This window comes from Eretmochelys imbricata, chromosome 10 (assembly GCF_965152235.1).
Source record: "Eretmochelys imbricata isolate rEreImb1 chromosome 10, rEreImb1.hap1, whole genome shotgun sequence".
Lineage (NCBI taxonomy): Eukaryota > Metazoa > Chordata > Testudines > Cheloniidae > Eretmochelys > Eretmochelys imbricata.
Window position 1 is genome coordinate 47,587,130 of NC_135581.1, and position 21,138 is coordinate 47,608,267.

General features: G+C 46.7%; 1 protein-coding gene across 1 annotated transcript; it reads left to right on the forward strand.

Annotated features, from left to right (window-relative positions):
- Window positions 1-3,633: 3,633 nt before the first annotated feature.
- C10H15orf39 (chromosome 10 C15orf39 homolog) lies at window positions 3,634-20,938 on the forward strand. Its single transcript, XM_077828217.1, has 2 exons — window positions 3,634-7,222; window positions 18,680-20,938. The coding sequence occupies exons 1-2, from the start codon at window positions 3,634-3,636 to the stop codon at window positions 19,525-19,527; spliced, it is 4,437 nt and encodes a 1,478-aa protein (XP_077684343.1). The 3' UTR covers window positions 19,528-20,938.
- Window positions 20,939-21,138: the final 200 nt, after the last annotated feature.

Consider the following 21,138-nt stretch of genomic DNA (forward strand, 5'->3'; position numbering starts at 1 on the left):
GTGCATGGTGCAGGCAGGGGGCTCAGGGCAGGGAATTGGGTTGCAGCAGGGGTTCAGGGTGCAGGCAGGGGGCTTAGGGCAAGGAGTTGGGCGGGGTGTAGCAGGAGTGCGGGGTGCAGGCAGGGGGCTTAGGGCAGGGAGTTGGGGAGCAGGAGGGGTTCAGGCTCCGGCCCGGCGCCGCTTACCTAAAGTGGCTCCGGGGTGGCAGCGGCGTACACCAGGGCCAGGGCAGGCTCCCTGCCTGCCTGCCTGCCCGCCCTGGCCCCACGCGGCGCTGCTCCTGGAAGTGGCCGGCACCATGTCCCTGCGTGGCCCCTGGCGGTGGGGGGGTGGGGCCACAGGGCTCCACGCGCTGCCCTTGCCACGCCTCCAGGTATCTCCCCCGAAGCTCCCACTGGCTGTGGTTCTCTGTTCCTGGCCCATGGGAGCTGCGGGGGGCATTGCATGGAGCCCTCTGCCCCCCCCCCCCCCCGCCCCACCACAGCCTCAGGGACATGGTGCCGGTCATTTCTGAGAGCGGCGCAGGGCCTGCAGCACAACGAGGGGCAATCCCGCAAGCCGGATCCAAAGCCCTGACAGGCCGGATTCAGCCCGCGGGCCGTAGTTTGCTCACCCCTGGTCTTGATATTGAGTGGCATTTCCAGATGTCCTGCAATCATTACTGTGATGGTCCTATAGCTCCCTCTGCTGGAATGATAACCCATCGTAACAACTGAATACATTGAGCCATATGAAAGGCATTAACTGACATTGCTGAACACTAACACAAGAAGTCCACAGTTGTGGGGGGGAGAGTGAGAGAGAGACAGTGTGTGTTGGGGGAGAGTGTGTGTGTCAGCATGCTGTCTCTTTAAGTTGAGAGCCGCCGGAAGCAACCAATCTGAGGCAGAAGCTGATGCATAGACAGCTGATGTCCTCCTCACCCCATCTCAGCAGAGACCGGTACATGACTGGGTGGAGGGGGGACACCCCAACATCAGCCTCCGCCTCACTCCCTGGTTCTGCACAGCAGGAGTCTCTTCCCACCCCTCCCAGCAGCAGCCTGCCCTGCCTGCCTGCCGCTGTGGTCCTAGGGCCAGAGGGAGCAGGATTCTGCGCTAATTTGATTCCCTCAGAGTTCTCCCACAGCCTCCTCTCCCCACAGACCCAGGAGATCTATCTTCTCCCCTGTAGTTCAGGTAGGAGTGTATTTGCTGCTGGCATCTTCAGCTGGGCAGCAGCTATGTAAGCTCTCCATGTGGAGCAGTTTCAAAACTTCCTGGGGCTTTGAAAGGGGAGGAGCACATGCCTGTGTAGCTGGATTCAAGGCAGTGCAGTTCAAAACGGTGAGCTGAGCAGTCACAGTGGGCATTGTAGGATACCTCCTGGAGGCCAGTTAAGGTGACATAAAGAACACAGCGTCTACACTGGCGCTTTGTTGATCTAATTTTGCCACAAAAAGCTCTATGCCTCTTGTCGAGGTGGTTTTATTTTGTTGGCAAAACAGGAGCATTTTTGTTCGCAGGAGGAGCATTGTAGTCTGCACACCTCCACTGTTTTGTTGACAAAAGCTGCCTTTTGCTGACAACATTGTCTAGTATAGACAAGGCCTTAGTTGAGTGTAGGGTCTTGGTTTGCTCTCAGCCAGTAAACCGTGATAGCACAATAACACTGTCAGCACCTCAGACACTAGCTCAAAATAAGAAATTGAGGCTGGTCATATTAAAGAATATCTGGTTGTTTCTAACATTTGGTTTAAAATGAGTATAGTAAACTTTAAGGCTAATTAACCCAATTATCTGTGGTTACACTTAACTGAATTCTAGGAGTAATATATGCAAATGTACAAACACAATACAGTTGCAGAATATAAATTCCCCAAAATGTTTGGAGGATTAAGAAAGATTGGCCTAGAAATACTTTTGAGAAAACATTTTAAATCATTAAAAGAAATGGCTCAAATATCTACACGTTTCCCACACCCCCGAACGTTCAATTGAATCATGACAGAACCATCGCACGCTGCTATTGTGTGTTTGCATTTAAAAGAGGTGATGGCAAATAACTAACTCAGCTAAAGTTTTATTTAAGACAATTGATCGGTACTGAATACAGCACTGTGCAGACTACAGATTGAAAAACATACATTACCAATGTGAGAGCGGAGAAGTTTGTAGCTCACTTTGCTTCCAACTAACATCCCCAAATTCATTCCTTATATATTGGTTTAGGTTAGGAGACAGAAAATCCTTTGAGGAGGGAAAAGCTACTTTCCCATAATGTATCCTAGTGTTTCTTCTCTCTTCAGTATCTCAATTTACCTCAGTACTTGATGGAATTTCTTTTATGGTATCCCTGTTTATATGATTGATAAGCGAAAGGAATTTCTAATCCAGTTTTTATTATTAACAGCTGTGGTAACAGGCAATTTCTAATGAGTTAAAAACATCTTTCAATGGGTCATGTTTTCATAAATCACAGAAAACATCTGCAATAACAAATACATCTTATCAATCACAGAACTTAATTGTATTATAAATAAGGCCCTACTTAATTTGTGATATTGTGGCTTCTGCAATATTAGGCTTCCTCTGCAATTTTGGTTTTAATTAGCTTACTTTGCATAGTCCACAATTTTGCGTACAGTAGAACCCATTTATCCAAGCTGATAGCGGTGGGGGCTCAGGCTGTCAGTTGCAGCAAAATGTCTGGTTATCCAAAAACAACCCTGCTTCCCACCACCACCACCACCACCTCCCAGGCATAACATAATACTTGAGTGTTTATATTGTTCCAGCAAATTTTTCTTAATCAAATAGGTCTACTCTATTCCAAATCACTGCAATTAATAGAGGTCCATTATTACTTTTCTGCGATTTTCCATGTCTGGTCTGCAACGCAGCTGCAATTATTTGACAATCATCCCGCAATTCAAGTAGGGCCTTAACAGAGTAATTGATGATGGATGCTTAAAATTATGTTCTTTCTAGCACACTTCTGTAGTATGAGGCATCCTTTGTTATTGCCAGGGGTCCCTTCTTGGACATCTAGATTAGATCAAGGGAGTTAAAAGATCCATACGCATTTCCTTATGAGTACATGCCTTTCCTTCATTTTGTCAATGAGGTTCAAGTTAACTACAGAGAACTTTTCAGTTGAATAGGTACAGAGACTAAATCATACAAATGCACAACATAAAAAGGATTGTGGTTAACATATAAAAGAACTATAGTGGATATTAAAACCCCTAACACTGCCAAGCCTCACAAGTTTATCAAAGGTTTTATGATATTTGGTGTTTGCTCATAAAACCCCAGTTTTTGGAATCATGGGATTACATGAAAATCTCAGTTTTCATTTAAACAGTTTATAGTCCTCATGGTTGCAGAGAAAAGCATGAAAAAAGTGACCCTTAAAGGTTTACGAAGTAGAAGGCAAATAAACCTAAAATGTACTCTCTACATTTTACACCCCTGGTTCTCCCCAGTTGTTACCAAAATAACATGGCAAGACAATTTTGCGTGGCAAGTTTCTGTGTGACTTGGTTTTGGCCCCTTTTGCTTAAATCACTGTCTTCCTTTTTCTTCTCTTTCAGGCAAGTCGGAGTGAATCCCCTATTGTGCATTCAGGACACAAGGTGGAGACTGACTTATAATGGCTGGGAAACGACACTCAGAGGACCTGGACCCTGTGACCTACAACAAGTTACCTCGGCTGGAGACAGAGCCAAATTGTGTCCTCCCCACTGGCTTGTGTAAATCGAGCCCCTTGCCTAGTCATGGCTCTGAAAACCATTTCAGCTACAAGGGAACCTACTTTGCTTACCCGCTGCAAAGCCCCGATGGGACTGAGTCTCTGACACACTGGAGTCCAGCTGCATCTTACATACAATATCCAGGTAATGCTGTCAGCCAGCACCTGAGGAGAGATGGTGCGCTGATGAACTGCCTGCTGTATGGACGAGAAGCTGAGAGCCTGGGGGTAAGACTACAGAGCTCTGGTGCTGACAAAGGGAAGGACAGCATGGTCCGAGACCACCTGGTTGTTCAGGAGAAGTGGGCAAATCATATGCAGCAGGCTCAGGGCCACGCTTTCCCAGTGCAAAAACCTGCGCTCATAAACAAAACAGTTGCTCAGGCACCTACAGGCTATGCTACCTTGGCAGTGCCCAAGCCAGTTTATAGAAGCCCTGTTTGCTATGTGGACCCCAGGGCTTCTGTGTCCTTACAAACTCAGATGGAGAGCATGCAGAAGAGGCCGCTGGAAGTGGAATGGACTGTACCAACCCCAGTATCCTCAGGGCACCATATCCATGTAAAAGACCAGCCATGTGGGACTGCTTTACCCAAGAGAGCCCATCACCCTGATCCCAGGTTCCTGCAGTTACACCAAGGCACAGGGGTTCCCACTAAAGAGATGGTAGCAGCCTCTGTAGGCTTTCCACCTTACCATACAGCATTTGAGAAATACAGAGCACATCAAAGCACCTCCTTCCTTGAAGCAAACTACCCTGCCGTGTACAACAACCAGAAAAGGGTCAAAGATGTACATGGGAGCAGCTTATCCCAACATACATGGTCCAAGCTACAGCCTTCCGCTGACAGCCCACTGGCCCATTCCCAAACAGCAGCCTATCGGGATAGATCTCCAGCTTGCTACTCGGTGTCTCACTACCCACTGACCTCACACAAGCAGATGTTCCTTTATAAGGAGACCCCTCATGCTGAGGAACAGAATGGCACTCTGTCGACCTTGCCAATTGCAGGTGGCTACAAAGGAACCAACTTTCCAGGAAGTGGGGAACCTCAGCCCTTTTGTAGCACTTACTTGAGGCATCATTCCCCGAGAGGCTATTACACCAGCCCTCTGGAGAGCTATGTGTGTAGCCCAGCTGGTCCAATTCCAGTGGCCTCTCCAGCTTTGAAGCCTGGAGTTTCTTCTAGAGAACCTGAGCTCCAGCAGAATTCCAGCTGCAAAGTGGACTATCTGCAGCAGAACCCCAGTTTTGTTTTTGCCCCTTCTGACATGGCTTTGTACAATGCCTCCGTAGCTAATACGGATGCCGGTCATGATCGACACATTGATAGCAGAGTAGCTACTTCTCATGGGACTCAACCGGTGAGGGAGAACCCCAGAAGCAAAGAGGTTGCTAGCCAGCACAGTGCTTTCCAACCGATTGGTGCTCCAGATAGGCTACCCAACAGCTTCGAAAGGCTCACTGAAGCGCTACCTAAAGGAGAGCCAGGCTATGGGTTGGGCCTGTGTCAGACGGAAAAACCCAGCCTGCATAGAAAGGAACAATCCCACTCAGAGAGAAGGTCCACTTTATCCATGAAAGAGCCTATGCACAGAAACACAGGGATTCATGAAGCTCAGTTAGGAGCTCCCATTGTCATTACTGATAGTCCAGTTCCGTACCACCACCACCACAAAAAAGGAGAAGCCCTCAAGGTCAAAGACAGGCTTGTTTCCTCACCCCAGATCATTTCTTCTGAGGAGAGACGGAAAAGCCTGAAAGATGCAGAGAACTCTCCTCCCTCTTCCCCACCTATGCCAGTTATCAACAACGTCTTTAGCCTGGCACCATACCGGGACTACATAGAAGGGTCTAAAGGGTCGGCAGAGATTCCCTTCTCAAAAGATCACCAAGAGGAAGAGTCTCCCTTCCGAAACAGCCTGGCAAGTGGAGACTGTAAGGCTATCTCAGAGTCACCTTCTGCCAAGGATTCATCAGAAAAGCCCATTGGGAAAGAAGCAACCCAGGCCCTAAAAGGAGAGATGGGGATGGGTGAAAACCTCAGTGCAAAACTGCAGGAGGGAAGCTGTGAGAGCTACAAGCCAAAGATTCTGTCATGCAGCCTGCCAGTGAGAAGTGAGCCACGGAACGGCAGCATCAGCGCTCCAGCTGCCACTGGGAACAGGGAACTTACTCAAGATGATGTAGTGCTAGACCTCAGCTTGAAAAAACTGCTAGTGAAGGCCAATGATCCTCTGAGCCCAGCTGGACAGACTGAGGTGACTCCTAAAGGAGAATGTGGAGAGGAAGAGGCGAAAGAGGGACCACTCAAAAAGCAGAGGGTGTTCGAGGGTTCCAAGACCCAGGCCTTGCCTTTGACTGTGGAAAATAGCTCTGGGGACAAGAGCAACTTCCAGAGCTCGGCAGCCTTCATGTTCAAAAAATACAAAATCTCTAAATCTATCCCGGCACGTGCAGTGCCCCCAATACAAGCCAACAGCCCCCCGGCAGCCGCCCAGGCCAACAGCCCCCCAACAGCCACGCAGGGTCCCCCGGCAGCCGCCCAGGCCAACAGCCCTCCGACAGTGACTCAGGGCCCCCCAGAGGCCACTGAAGCCAACAGCCCACTGAAAGTTACGCAGGGTCCCTCGGCAGCCACCCAGGCCAGCAGTTCCCCAGCACCCAACCAGGGCCCCCTAGCAGCAACGCAGGGCCCCCCAGCACCCATCCAGGCCAACAGCCCCCTGGCAGTGACACAGGGCCCCCTAGCAGCCACCCAGGCCAATATCCAACCCTTGCAGATGACGTGCCTTTATCTGAAACTGCCCGACATTTCAAAGTCCCTGCCCCCCAGTGCCCCAGAGGCCTCCCCGGCACTGGGAGAGACCAACGTCTTGCTGCCCAGCAACTGTGAATCCCCTGCCCAGCAGACTTCATCCAGCCAATATTTCACTGCATTGCACATGTCTCTCTGCAACAGGATTTCATATTTTGTGTCCGGAACATCTCCAGAGCTCCTCAAACAGTGGCTGAGGAGGGTGGAGCTGGACGGGGAACAGAAAGAGAGCTCAAAATCTCCCCTCAAACCCAAGAATGGTTCCCGGATCCTGGAAGCCCAGAAACCCTCCAAAGGCAAGGAGATCTGGCTGGGTTTCCAGGATGTCAGTGTGCTCCTCAGCAAGCTGCTGTCTCAGTTGGAGACCTTCATGTTCACTCGCAAGTGCCCTTTTCCACATGTGGTTCGAGCAGGTGCCATCTTCATTCCCATTCATGTGGTGAAGGAGAAACTGTTCCCCAATATTTCTGGAGCATCTGTGGACCACGTGCTGCAGGAGCACAAGGTGGAGCTGCGCCCCACCACCCTGTCTGAGGAGAAGCTTTTGAGGGACTTAGAGCTTAAGTGCTGTACTTCCAGGATGCTGAAACTGCTCGCCCTGAAACAGCTGCCTGACGTCTATCCAGACCTTCTGAATCTCCACTGGCATGACTGTATCAAACACTATCTTGGTAAGTGGTGCTAACTCTCCAGTAAGCCTTTTCCCATCCCTTAGATTGTTCCGCCAATGGGACATTTTCCATATATTAGTAGCTCTCCAAGAAAGGGGTCAGCTGTACGTGTCCAGTAATGGGCATTTTATTGCATAGCTGAAAATCTGATGTGCTGAAAAGAACATTGATCCTGTCTCTCTTCTGCATTCCCTTTCCCATCACTGCTAACTAGCTGACTAAGGTCAACTGATGCATCCTCCTTGCCAAGCAGCCTGCTTCCCCCTCCATCTGACTCATCCAGTGGTGTTGGGTCACTGGCCAGTGTTTGTAACATAATACATTCCCCCGGAAACTATCAATCTCGCAGTTCCTGAATTGCAAAATTTCCCACTTGGCCAACACATCCGGGTGCAGGTGGATTAGAATGGAGACCAGTTTCTGTTGATACAGGGATAAGTTGGAACTGTGGGAAAAGAAATAAGGAAATGCAGCTTTCTGGGAGAGATACAAGGTTCTTTATAGAAACTGGCCTAAATGTTGTAGTGGCTTTCCAAAATGACCAGTGACTTCGTGTGTCACCATTTTGTGTACCTGCCTTGGCATGCCATAAAGGGGATTGACCTTTAGAGGGCACTTCTTCTGAAAAACGGGTCTCAGGGTGGGTACTCAAAAAGAAAAAGGCACCCAGAATCATTAGTCACTCTTGAAAGCCTTCACCTCAGTTTACAGTGGACAACTTGCAGGTGTGATTAAGTGTTCCCTGTGTGGGCTTGCAAAGTACAGTAACATATACAGCTAGGTAAAGATCCAGCTACTGGGTCCGAGAGGCCTCCCAGATGCTAATGCAAGGGCGCATTGCATAATGTCTTGGCACCAGGCTCTTGTGGCCTCGCCTGTTGGCAGAAGTGAAACTCATGTCGGGAATTCATAACTGCCTGGAGTGACGTCAGGAAACGATTGTTCTGTACCGAGCTGCAGTGTTCCATTGTATGCAGTGGCATGTGCAATGCATCTGAGACCGAGCACTGCACTCTGCTACTGGGTGCTCTCTGAAGCACGGAGTGGCTAGTTTAATACCATTTTGTGTTCCTTAAGGAGACCACAGAAGTTGGATAATCACTGGCAGCAACTGGGGGGGCAGGGGGAGACTTTTCCTTCCTCTTCCACTCCCTGTGTCTTGTCCATTTTGGAGACATGAGTTAATAAGCATTAAAATGTTTACAAGCATATTGAAAAGAGCAGTAAGTGGAGAGGAAGAGGAGAAGGATAGATGAGAGGGGAGTGGAAGAAAAGGATAGCAAGGGATGGGGAGGGCAGATAGAAAAGGGAATGATGTGAGGTAGGAAAAAGAGAGAGGGTGAGATTTCCAAAAGCTTTCCGCACTGAGTTAGGGCTGTGCAGAGTCCTCTTGGAAATCTGACACATACAATTTCTTAAAGGTTTTAAGCCACCAAAAAAATTGACAGATGGGAACTTTCAGCAGGTTTTTCGGGTCTATTTTATCTTCTTCTGTAAGGCCCCATCTAAGCCCACCTTCAACCATAGCATGAATGAGGCTGAAAAAATTCTAAATGGGAAGTTTTTTAGAGTTCCCTCTTAAACCTTTAAAAATTTAAATTGTGTGGGAGGCAATGGGGCCGGACGAGTTGCATCCGAGAGTGCTAAAGGAATTGGTGGCTGTGATTGCAGAGCCATTGGCCGTTATCTTTGAAAACTCGTGGTGAACGAGGGAAGTCCCAGATGACTTGAAAAAGGCTAATGTAGTGCCAATCTTTAAAAAAGGGAAGAAGGAGGATCCTGGGAACTAGAGTTCCCTCTTAAACCTTTTAAAATTTAAATTGTGTGGGAGGCAATGGGGCCGGACGAGTTACATCCGAGAGTGCTAAAGGAATTGGCAGCTGTGATTGCAGAGCCATTGGCCGTTATCTTTGAAAACTCGTGGCAAACGAGGGAAGTCCCAGATGACTGGAAAAAGGCTAATGTAGTGCCAATCTTTAAAAAAGGGAAGAAGGAGGATCCTGGGAACTAGAGTTCCCTCTTAAACCTTTTAAATTTAAATTGTGTGGGAGGCAATGGGACCGGACGAGTTGCATCCGAGAGTGCTAAAGGAATTGGCGGCTGTGATTGCAGAGCCATTGGCCGTTATCTTTGAAAACTTGTGGTGAATGGGGGAAGTCCCAGATGACTGGAAAAAGGCTAATGTAGTGCCAATCTTTAAAAAAGGGAAGAAGGAGGATCCTGGGAACTACAGGCCAGTCAGCCTCACCTCAGTCCCCAGAAAAATCATGGAGCAGGTCCTCAAAGAATCAATCCTGAAGCACTTACATGAGAGGAAAGTGATCAGGAACAGTCAGCATGGATTCACCAAGGGAAGGTCATGCCTGCCTAATCTAATCGCCTTCTATGATGAGATTACTGGTTCTGTGGATGAAGGGAAAGCAGTGGATGTATTGTTTCTTGACTTTAGCAAAGCTTTTGACATGGTCTCCCACAGTATTCTTGTCAGCAAGTTAAAGAAGTATGGGCTGGATGAATGCACTATAAGGTGGGTAGAAAGTTGGCTAGATTGTCGGGCTCAACGGGTAGTGACCAATGGCTCCATGTCTAGCTGGCAGCCGGTGTCAAGTGGAGTGCCCCAGGGGTCGGTCCTGGGGCCGGTTTTGTTCAATATCTTCATAAATGATCTGGAGGATGGTGTGGATTGCACTCTCAGCAAATTTGCGGATGATACTAAACTAGGAGGAGTGGTAGATACACTGGAGGGCAGGAATAGGATACAGAGAGACCTAGACAAATTGGAGGATTGGGCCAAAAGAAATCTGATGAGGTTCAATAAGGATAAGTGCAGGGTCCTGCACTTAGGACGGAAGAACCCAATGCACCGCTACAGACTAGGGACCGAATGGCTAGGCAGCAGTTCTGCGGAAAAGGACCTGGGGTGACAGTGGACGAGAAGCTGGATATGAGTCAGCAGTGTGCCCTTGTTGCCAAGAAGGCCAATGGCATTTTGGAATGTATAAGTAGGGGCATAGCGAGCAGATTGAGGGACGTGATCGTCCCCCTCTATTCGACATTGGTGAGGCCTCATCTGGAGTACTGTGTCCAGTTTTGGGCCCCACACTACAAGAAGGATGTGGATAAATTGGAGAGAGTCCAGCGAAGGGCAACAAAAATGATTAGGGGTCTGGAACACATGACTTATGAGGAGAGACTGAGGGCACTGGGATTGTTTAGTCTGCAGAAGAGAAGAATGAGGGGGGATTTGATAGCTGCTTTCAACTACCTGAGAGGTGGTTCCAGAGAGGATGGTTCTAGACTATTCTGAGTGGTAGAAGAGGACAGGACAAGGAGTAATGGTCTCAAGTTGCAGTGGGGGAAGTTTAGGTTGGATATTAGGAAAAAACTTTTCCACTAGGAGGGTGGTGAAACACTGGAATGCGTTACCTAGGGAGGTGGTAGAATCTCCTTCCTTAGAAGTTTTTAAGGTCAGGCTTGACAAAGCCCTGGTTGGGATGATTTAATTGGGGATTGGTCCTACTTTGAGCAGGGGGTTGGACTAGATGACCTCCTGAGTCCCTTCCAACCCTGATATTCTATGATTCTATGATTCAATCACAGCTTTTCTGTAGTATTCAGCCATGACCAGCTACGCCCCATATTTTAACATTTAAATGGGTGGAGGGTCCAAAACTGGAATTTTAGGAGGCCGAACAATATTAATGAGGTCTGATTCTCCTTGTAGTTGACACATGCTATCATTAGTGACAGTCTTTGGGCATGCCATGCTGCCACTCGACGAGACGGATGGGTCTGGAATGGCTGTGGGTCAGATTCTGATCCCACCCTCTAATGATTTACCTCAGTTGATCAAGTGTTGGGTGTCTCCTGTGATGCTTGTGAATGTGGCCATCCCCTCACGTCTGCCCTCAGGCCTGCTTGGAATGTCATGCATCATGCCAGGCAGGATTCCATTGCCGGTTCTGCTCCTGACCCTACCCAGGGGCTGTTGTGCCAGAGGAATTGAAGGCAGCCAGCCAGTTTTCCCGCCTGGTTCCAAACCTGCATGGAAGATGTTGCAGCCAGCTGCCCCAGTGTCCTGCTAGCAAGGGAGGGAAGGGAGCTGAGAATGGAAGGGGATCAGGGTGTATGGCAAAGGCAGAAAGGGGACAGAGCAGGCAGGGGTATATTTGGTGGATAAACTAGTCCATTCTATAACATGTTGAATTGTGCGCACACAGCCTGGCCAGAAGGGCCTATGAGTGCCTGGCCTTACCCTCTGATTTTTCTCTGGACATGGTGACATGCCTCAAGAGAACAGCTCTTTTGCTGTCAGAAATGTCATAGGATTGGCAGGACGGTAGAAATTGAAGGGCGTGGCAGATGCCTCATGGGAAGGTGGAGTGATCTTTGCAGTGGAATCTCTCTAAAAAGAAATATCAAGCCTGCGGCTGTCTGATCCTTGCCACAGAGCTCTATGAACTCTCTCCTGTACTGCAGTATATGACGGTCTGATCAGGGCTCAGGGGTGCAATCCAGACCAGTGAGGGGTTATCACCCTTGGCCTGTAACCCTGGATGCCTCACAATGTTTTGTAGCTCCCAGCCTGGGCCAGTCACAACCAGCCTGCCACCATGTAGGTCACACCTTGAGTGTCTGTGTGCTTAGATGGCCCTTGTTCAGCAACTCTGACCCCAGCAGCCAGTCTACAGCCACCAGCCTGGGTTACAACCAGCAAGATGATCCCAACACACTCCCAATCCCAAATTTCCCCCAAACCGTGTGCTCTGCAATGTTCAGACCTCTCCTGGATGGTTCAGAAGAATAATATGGTTCGTTTGTTCCTCTAAAGACAAACACATAACAACTTATTAACTTAACTTGGGGGCAAGTACACCCTTCTGTTCAAACACATCAAAGAGCTGGTTTATGGTCAGAATAAAATCTACTTATTAACAATAGGACATAAGTGATGCCAAGTAAAAAGAATAAAGCTAGAAAGGGTTACAAGTAAAACAAAAGTGAAAACACGCATCTAAAAGTCTAAACTTAATCTAGCAAGATACCGGCTTTGTTCAAGATGGTTTCTCACCTGTCATTCTTTTTCCTATTCATGGTTGACTTTCCGTCAGAACCTTCCACAAAAGTACAAGGTTCTGGCTTCCCTTGTCATCTTAGGTGAAAGATCTTTGCATAAGCAAGTTTCTGTCCTACATTCAGTTCTAGAGATTTCAACCTCCCCTTTGGTTGAAGGACCCATCCTTCTCAGCTTGCAAGGGGTCTGTTCCCTTGTCTGTCTAGCAGTGGATGCCAAAGATGGCTTCAAGTCTTTGCTTATATCTTCCAAAGTTCCAATGACTTTTTGTTTCAAGGGACAGAAAGACCTCCTGCTATTTCCCCTTCCTGTGAGCTTCCCACCCCATAGCTGGTTTCTATATAAATGGGGCTTCCATTATTTTTAGTCACACCTTGCTTAATCTCTTTGGAGACAAATAGCTGGCTGTGACATTCCCTCCTGTCTGGGCAGACTGTACAGCCTAATATCAATGAGCATCCATGATTCCCTATGTAGTGTTAATACATACCGATGACATGGGTTTTAGCCCATGAAAGCGAATGCTCAAATAAATTTGTTAGTCTCTAAGGTGCCACAAGTACTCCTCGTTCTTTTTACAATTCATAATGATATTGGTCACCATGTGTCCTTAGTTTTCAGAAGAGACCTAGCTTGATATGTTATAACACAGTAATATTGTAAACAATTGCTTGATTCAATTGCTTATCACTTGAGGTTCAGTGCCCCCCAACCTGTCTTTATAGACCAGTAAAGCTTTGCAATGTATTCTTTGAAAAGTAAAACCCAACCAAGTGTCTGTCTCCTGCTGGGTGTAGACGTCTTCTCCCTCACCTGTTAGTGTGAGATTTGCCTCCACCTCTTGTTAGCTTGATTGGTCTGGTTCTGTGATGCATAAATACATTCTCATTGACTTCCAAAGTACTTGAGAAGTAACTCCCAGGTGGGGAAAACACATTCCTTTTGTCTAGGGCAGACCTGTTTACCGACTCTTCCTGGCATAACTGGTTTACATACACTTGAGTCATAATTTCACTCTTAATACACACCACATATTGCACAAGGATACTAATGATCAGTGTGTTAGTTTTCAAATAATACCTCACAAGGCATATTTTGTACAAAGATTATGACAACAGTGTGCAGGGTGTGAATACAGGGGTGCTTAGTGTCACAGCGGGTAAATGTGTGTAGCTTGGAGTGCCCTTAATCCTACCTCTGGCATTTAACACTCTTCTGTCCCTACCCCATGAAACAAGGTACCCTGCCCCTGAGCTCTATCAGTCTAACCAGTCATTCATGTTCTTGCTCACTGCTACCAGATACCATGGTGATGGGTAGTCTTTCAGACAGCAAATAGATAGATCAGAGCTGCAGAGCAGGTGTGAGAATTCTAGGTCAAGGCACTGCTTGGCATTCAGTTCAGAAGCCCCTTTTCCCCAGTGCAGATCATGCAGGGAATAGTCTGCTGTATTTCAGTCAGCACTCGCTCCAGGCTAAGAAACTAACTGAATTTTAAAACCAAACAGCACCCGAAGCAGAATGTTTGTTTGTTCTAATGCAAACAAAGTAGCTTTACCTTTTGGGTCCAAGCAGTTATTTAGCATGGGGTAGAGTGGGCCAAGTTGGGCAATGTATGCTCACAGCACTTTTTGGTTTTCTTCAGCATCTTCTATCACTGCTTGGATATGCGCCCTGTGTTGTGATGACAGAGACTTGCTGTGATCTGGAGAGGGACAGCTGGTCACAGTTCAGGGCATAGGGAAGTAGCAAACTGCTCCAATTTTACCTTAGCAGACTGTACAAGTGAGATATATTGTCCTGATCTGCCTATGCGCTGTAGATGGCTGTGTTCCCTTACTGTATTTTTTTTATCTTAAGCAGATGGTTACATTCTTGGGATGTCCCTTAATTTTAAAGGGATGTATTCTGTCCCTGTGGGAGGGATACCTGCTCCAGCTGAATTCTCAGTGGCTGCATTTCTTTTGCATACTCTGGCTGTGAATGGCACCCAAAACCAGCCCTTTAAATAGATGCTCCAAGCTACTAACTGTCCACATATGAACCTGTAACAGCAGAGATTTGGAATAAAAAACAGGGCAAAGGAGCCTAAAAAATCTTGACCTCTAACTGCTGTGACTGTATAATCACCTGCTTTTGTGGCAGTTAAAATGTCTTTCTAGTCATTAGGGCCCTGTTCAGCAAAGCAATTAAACACATGTTTAATGTGAAGCATGTATAGTCCATCAATGTGCTTTGCTGAATAGGGGCTTTGGTCATCTCTAGGTTCCATTATGAGAGGGATGGAGGTCTTTGCTGTTCTCCCTCTATTCTGTACATTTAGGTGTCTTTGAAGGTGTCTTCACTGGCATTAGCATCTCTTTTCGAGTGTTAAAGATAAATCTCCAACAGAAGGTTTGCGCTTGCCCCTATGATGTCGCAAGGCAGTAACTGGAGGAGCACTGCATCATTAGAGGCTCTAGTGTTGGGATGAGGTGTTGAGGTCTGTCCTTCCCATTCCCCCCATGGAAAAAGTCAATGGAAAAGTTACTGAGTGTGTTATTCAGGTCAACCCTTGCTGACACTTCTTTGGGAACTTTGGTTTGCTTTGTCTTGTGTAGGCAGAGCCAGTTGGCCAACTTTGACCAGAAACAAAGGGTCTGATCCCTATATGGAACATGTAGATGGGATTCTGTGCAGAGCTAACTGGACTTATTTCCACTGAAAGCCTTAATTACCAGAAAGATGGTGTGTTCCCAGCATGTGCACCCAGACCCAGCCTGTGTTTCTGCAAGGGAAGTACCTCTTGCAATTTTTTTGGAGTGACCCACACAGAAGGTATATTAAACCAGGCCCCTGGCACAATGAGATTACAATTCCCATTTTATTCTCAATGGAATCACCATGATTTAGAGCCTGGCCCTGGAAGGTGCTGAGTGCTTTTGGTTTGGAGGTGCCCTGTCCCTTGTGGAATCAAACCCTCAATTCCATATCAGTCACAATGCAAATCAACCAAGATTTTGCTAGGAAGTCCCAGCTCCTCTGGCCTGGTGAAATCCCTCTGCAACCTTAGCAATAGGTTGTGCAGAGCTCTAAGTGATTAGGGGAAAAGAGATTACTCTGATTTCCCCAGGGGATCAGTTTGTACCCTGAAAAAACCAAGCATAAGTCTCTCTTTGTTTCAAAGTAGAGACTGTGATCCTACCGTAACTAGTTCCAACTGCCCCTTCCAAGTAGCCTTTGAATAGTGTCATCTTTGCTGCGCTTCAGATGATTACCAATAACTTTATTTCTTACAGGTCCAAGTTCACAAGCTGGCCAGCATGCCTCCAAGTAGGTATTTGTTCTTTGTGTGTGTTTTTAATATATTAAAAACAGTTGAAACCGTGCTGTTGGGGAGAACCCCCCAGTTATTTATGGGGCACACAGGTGAAGTGGCACTGGTGTCTGAGCTACTGGCCTTCCATCACAATACTGGACAACAGATTACCATCTGCCCATGTGTATGTAACAGTCTGTCTGGAGGAGACAAGAGAGGGAATGGCTGGCCTAGAGTGTGTTGGCAAAACTGGAATAATTCTTGAAAAATTATTCCTGCCTATTCCTCCTCCCAATATGCCTTGAAAATCCCATCCAGAACAAATCGCTCTCAAAGGAGCTGAAGGGAGTTAGGTGCCCAAATCCTTTAGACTCTTTGGAAAATCCCACCCCAAATAATTGGACACTATTTGGTCATTAGGTACAACGTAGTTTTGAACACTTACTAAGAGAACATTGACTATCTTTGCTAATTCTGTTTTTAAATTGCATAGGGGTAAAAGCCCCTACTCCAAGAATAATTCTCAATGGTTCATTGTTCAACTGGGAGGATGCACCTAGTGAGGTATTTAAAGGGTATGTCTTGGGTCTAGTACTACTCAATATTTTCATTTGCAACATAACTGATGGAGTGGAGGCTCCACTTACAAAATTTGTGGATGACACTATGCTGGGAGGGGTTGCTAGCACTTTGGAGGACAGGATTAGAATTCAGAAAGGTCTTGACAAATTGATGAATTTGGTCTGAAATCAACAGGATGAAATGCAATGAAGACAAGTGCAAAGTACTAGACTTAAGAAGGAAAAATAAAATAACAAATACAAAACGGGGAATAACTGTCTAGGCAGTAGTGCTGCTGAAAAGGATCTGGGGGTTATAGTGTATCTCAAATTGAATGAGTCAACAGTGTGATGCTGCAGTGAAAAATGCAATTGTGATTCTAGGATGAATTAAGAGTGTTCTATGTAAGACACAAGAGGTAATTGTTCCACTTTACTCAGCAGTGGTGAGGCCTCAGCTCCCGTCTGGAGCACTGCACTTTGAGAAAGATGTGAACAAATTGGAGAGACTCCAGAGGAGAGCAACAAAAATTTATGACGTTTAGAAAACGTAGCCTATGAGTAAGCCCCTTCGTTTTCAGTTTAAACTGATTTTTACTGAAAAAATCTTGGATTTTATAAAAAGCGTTTGTTTGTTTTTTCCAATTTTCACCCTACTTTTGTAGCATTCAAATATATAAAAAAAGTACTTGTTTTATTAGGAAAATACAAGACATTGCATGAGATATATGTACGATAATACATTATTCTGTGTGTGTGTGTGTGCGTATATGCAAAGCTGCCTGTTGATGCAAGGCTATGTATTCGTTTAGAAGAGACACCCAATAAACAAACACGCACACGTGCAAGCTCTGAAGCGTGTGCGCATCTGAACGTACTGATGAATCTCACTCTCACCACGTACACATTTCAAGCTGTTAGCAGATAAGTTTAAAGATCTGACACACTCAAATGGGAAGGAAACAAAAACCTGTATCCGTATGTGTTTCAGAACACAAGGAAATATTCAAAAGTTTAAAAAAAACAAAAACAGGAGAAAAGGATGAAGTTGAGTGTATGCGCTGCAAATGGTGTGGCCCAATTATTACATGTAAATATTTATAGGCTAACAGTTCTAAGTCTGCAACAGTAAACTGTTTGTTCAAATTAAAAGTTTTATTTGGAGATTAGAGAGATACTGTTTTCTTAAAATCAGAGGTGGCATTGTGTATTAAGTTCTGTTTTTAGTTCTGCAGCAAACCACATTGAATTCCATTCATCAAAGCATTAATCTACTGAATACTTCCCCCTCACCCCCATCCTTCTGTCCACCAAAATAAAACCTGATACTTATCCAGAAAAATTATTAATAGTTTTTTCCACCAATTTTCACCTGTTTTTGTTGTTGTAGCAATAAACACCGATAAATTCATGGAAAAATTAAATAAAATAAAACCTGAAAATGAAGGGCCCTACCTATGAGGAAAGGCTGAAAGATGGGGGCATGTTTAGTCTAGAGAAGAGAAGGCTGGGGGAGATCTGCTAAGTATGTTTTAAAGAGGATGGTGATCAATTGTTTTCCATAGCTGGACAAGAAGTAATCAGTTTAGTTTACAACAAGAGAAATTTAGTTTGGATTGTGTGGGGAAATCTTTCTAACCACAAGACCATCAAGCACTGGACGAGGTTACCAATGGAATCCCCAGCACTAGAAGTTTTTAAGAACAGTTTAGACAAACGGGGATGGTCAAGGTATACTTACTCCTGTTTCAGTGTGGGCAAATGGACCCTTGAGGTCCCTTCCAGCCCTACATTTCTGTGATATTCTAGATCAGATCTCATCAGTACATGATGGCTTCCATTTCCTCATGCTCTAGGCAAAAGCAGGGGCTAGAACAAGGAGAAGCAGTGCAGAAGTGGCCTCCTATCCAAGCTCTGAAGGTTACCCTGTTCTTTTAACTTGATGGTAATTGACTCAGAGCAACTGGAGAGTTGTAGAATAAGCTGATCTTGTTTAAATCGTGAGGGTGGGGCGTGGGCAGGAGCTAATGAAACCCAGTTTTTTGACAGTAGAACATCATTGCCAGAAACACTATAATCTGGAGGTAGCACTTCCATGACAGCCATTTAAAACCCATGGCAGAGCCTCCACTGGTAGCTAATGGCATAGGTTCAAATTCCTCATCCTAGTCATAGGCTGGTGGGTAACCACAGTGCCACGGTATACTCTCTTCTCCCTCATAAGCGTAATGGAATTCTCCTAGGCACTGCTGTCAGAGGAATACAGCAGGGAGTGGTCCATCTCTACAGGTGCTGGATCTGAAGGGACCTTTTTACCAGGCTCCCTTTCAGGTCACTGGAAGTAAGCCCTAAAGAAGGAGGAAATGGAGCCCATTGCATTTTGGCTAGTGACTAGGGTTGAAATTATATGGTGTGCCTATGGCTTCAGTTCTTACAGATGTCGGTCCACACAGTGCAATGAGGGCTTTATTTTAAGCAGGTGAAGGCGCTAACTTAACTGACCGTGTTCTCTCTTCCTCACCTAGGTGAACCTGGTGCAGGGACTCTGACAGATGAAGGCAAAGCAGTAGCAGTGGATTATGTGAAGAAGAAAGCAACTGGAGGCCTGATGGGTGCAAGAGCTGGAACATTGGCCAACTTGTTCAAGGGAAAGCACAGCAAAGGAAAGTTTCTGATCTCGTCTAAGCAGGCGTCTTCTTTCCAGGAGGTGGCTGCTGCACTGGGACCAGAGAAAACCCAGCCGCTTGACGAGAAGCCTCAGGGAAACTGCACCCCTCCTGATGGAGGGGATAGTTTGCTCAAGGATGAGAGATCATCTTCCCAAGTTGTTCCCAGCTCCCTGGATTCAAAACCAAATAGACTCCCACTGCCCTCTGGTGCCAAGAGGCAACTTCTCCAAACCCACAAGCCTTGTAGGACCCTTCAGCTGAAGCTGACCAGTAAGTCATCCAGGAAGACCAGGAGTACCTCAAGGGTTCTGCACCTCCGGAACTCAATGGTCCGGATCAAATTCCAGAGGGTCCTTCAGGGAGCACAGAGGACTCCTCGCCATGACACTAGGGGGATGAGGGGGAGGGGTCCAGCTTCAAGGCGAGGCTGCTCCCTCCTCACCAAGACCTTCAGGCACGATGCAGAGAGTCCGACCTCCCCAACCAGGTACCCGGAACTGGTGGGCAAGCGGATCAGACATCTGTATGAGGAGAATGACAAGACAGAGGCCTGGTACCAGGGAGTGGTGCTGAGGATCCACAAGCGTCACAAGGACCCCCTCAAGACCGTGTATGAGGTGAAGTATGACAGCGAGCCCGAGTGGCAGTACTACCTGGAGATCCTGCAGGACTACAAGAAAGGCTGGCTGAAAGTGGATGAATGAAAGTGAACCTTGGCCATTGCTGGTGGCTCGCAGCACTAGTGGCTCCAACTCAGTAAGAGTAAAAAGCTCTAGGGCTTGTTTATTGTCTTCCACACCATGGTCCCATCTCTATCAATGGACTAAATGCACCCAGGTGTCGATGGAGAGAAATGCCACATAACTAAATGAGTTAATTCCTTCCTCCTCTGCCACTCACTCTGCACCTTCTGAATGGACACCAAAGCACTGCTGTGCCTTGAGCCTGTAGTGCGAAGTCCAGAAGATAAATTTCACATGGAAGATCACTGGGCTTGGTTCAGTGAGAGAGGAAAATTGCATCTATTCAAAGCAATATTTCCCTCAGGCTGACCATTCTCCCCTAGTCCATAACCTCCCATCGTTCCTTACTGGCACAGATATCCCCCACCGGGGAGAGCAGTCTCCTTCCTGGAGGCTGGGCTCTCCCATGGAGGCCACCTTCAGTGTTCAAAGGGGACAGGCCCTCCACGTGCACAACCCCAGTAGCCTATAGAGGGCACCACACCAAGCACATGTAGCTCAGGAATAGGAGCAGGGAAGTGGTGTCCCTCTGTTTTTCCACTAGGCACCTTTTCTTTTCATCTCTCTTTACACAACCTCCCAGCCATGCTCATCCCTCGGTTTTCAGATGGAATGTATTTCTGCTCTTATGCTCCCTTGACTGACAGTTTGTGTGGGTTTCTGTTAAAAATGCACCCTATGAGCAATCCCCCCTGGGTCTAGCTGGTGACTGCTGGAGATACAACATCCTTGAAACTGAGGTGCAATTGGACGTGTGGGGCTTGATTCTGCTGCCAAGGGAGTCATGGCTTTCCGTGGAGCAGGATCTGTCTCTTAGTCAAATTTTGTGATTTCCTGCACTCTATGCAATCCCCTTGGCAATGGTTTGATCTTGCACAAGATCTAAACTGGTCCTGAATTTGGTCCTTATACATCTCCCCCTGTCCGCCAACACACACAGCTTCTTAATTTTTTTAATATTCCTTTTTAGTTTAATATTCTATGGGGGATTTTGAAAGTGCATTTTCTGTGGAGCTGGAAGCTTTACAAGAGACAGACTAAGCCCACTCACGTTAGCTGCCTCATTGCTTCCAGAGCAGCTTGCGTGGGCTTGCTTATGGGTGCTTTTTAAGAACACTTCAGAATGTACAGCACTGATTGGCTGGGACAAGGGCAGTAACTGGCTCTGTTTTCCATTGCTAATCTTGTAAACCTTTCCACTTTCAACCAAGACTGGCTGATCTGTATCTGATCTGCTTTGCAGAATAACCATGTGTTTTGTTTTGTTTTTTTATGGGGAAGGGGTTCTTTGGTTCAATGTGGCTTTTTTGAGGGGAGGGAGGGATGGGGACCTTCACTTTCTGCCGCTAAAGGGAGAAAAGCTAACTATGAGGGAAGCTGCTCTAAGAACTACCATCTACATCTTCATTGCAGTGCTCCCCATCACTCAACCAACTTTTGCTTCTCCCTCCTTCTTTACACATACTTTATTCATTAAATATAGCTTCTTGCTTTAATACTCTGCCCTTTTTAATCATGAAGGGCTACAGAGATTAAACAGAACATTGGGATTATGACTTCCATAGTTACAGG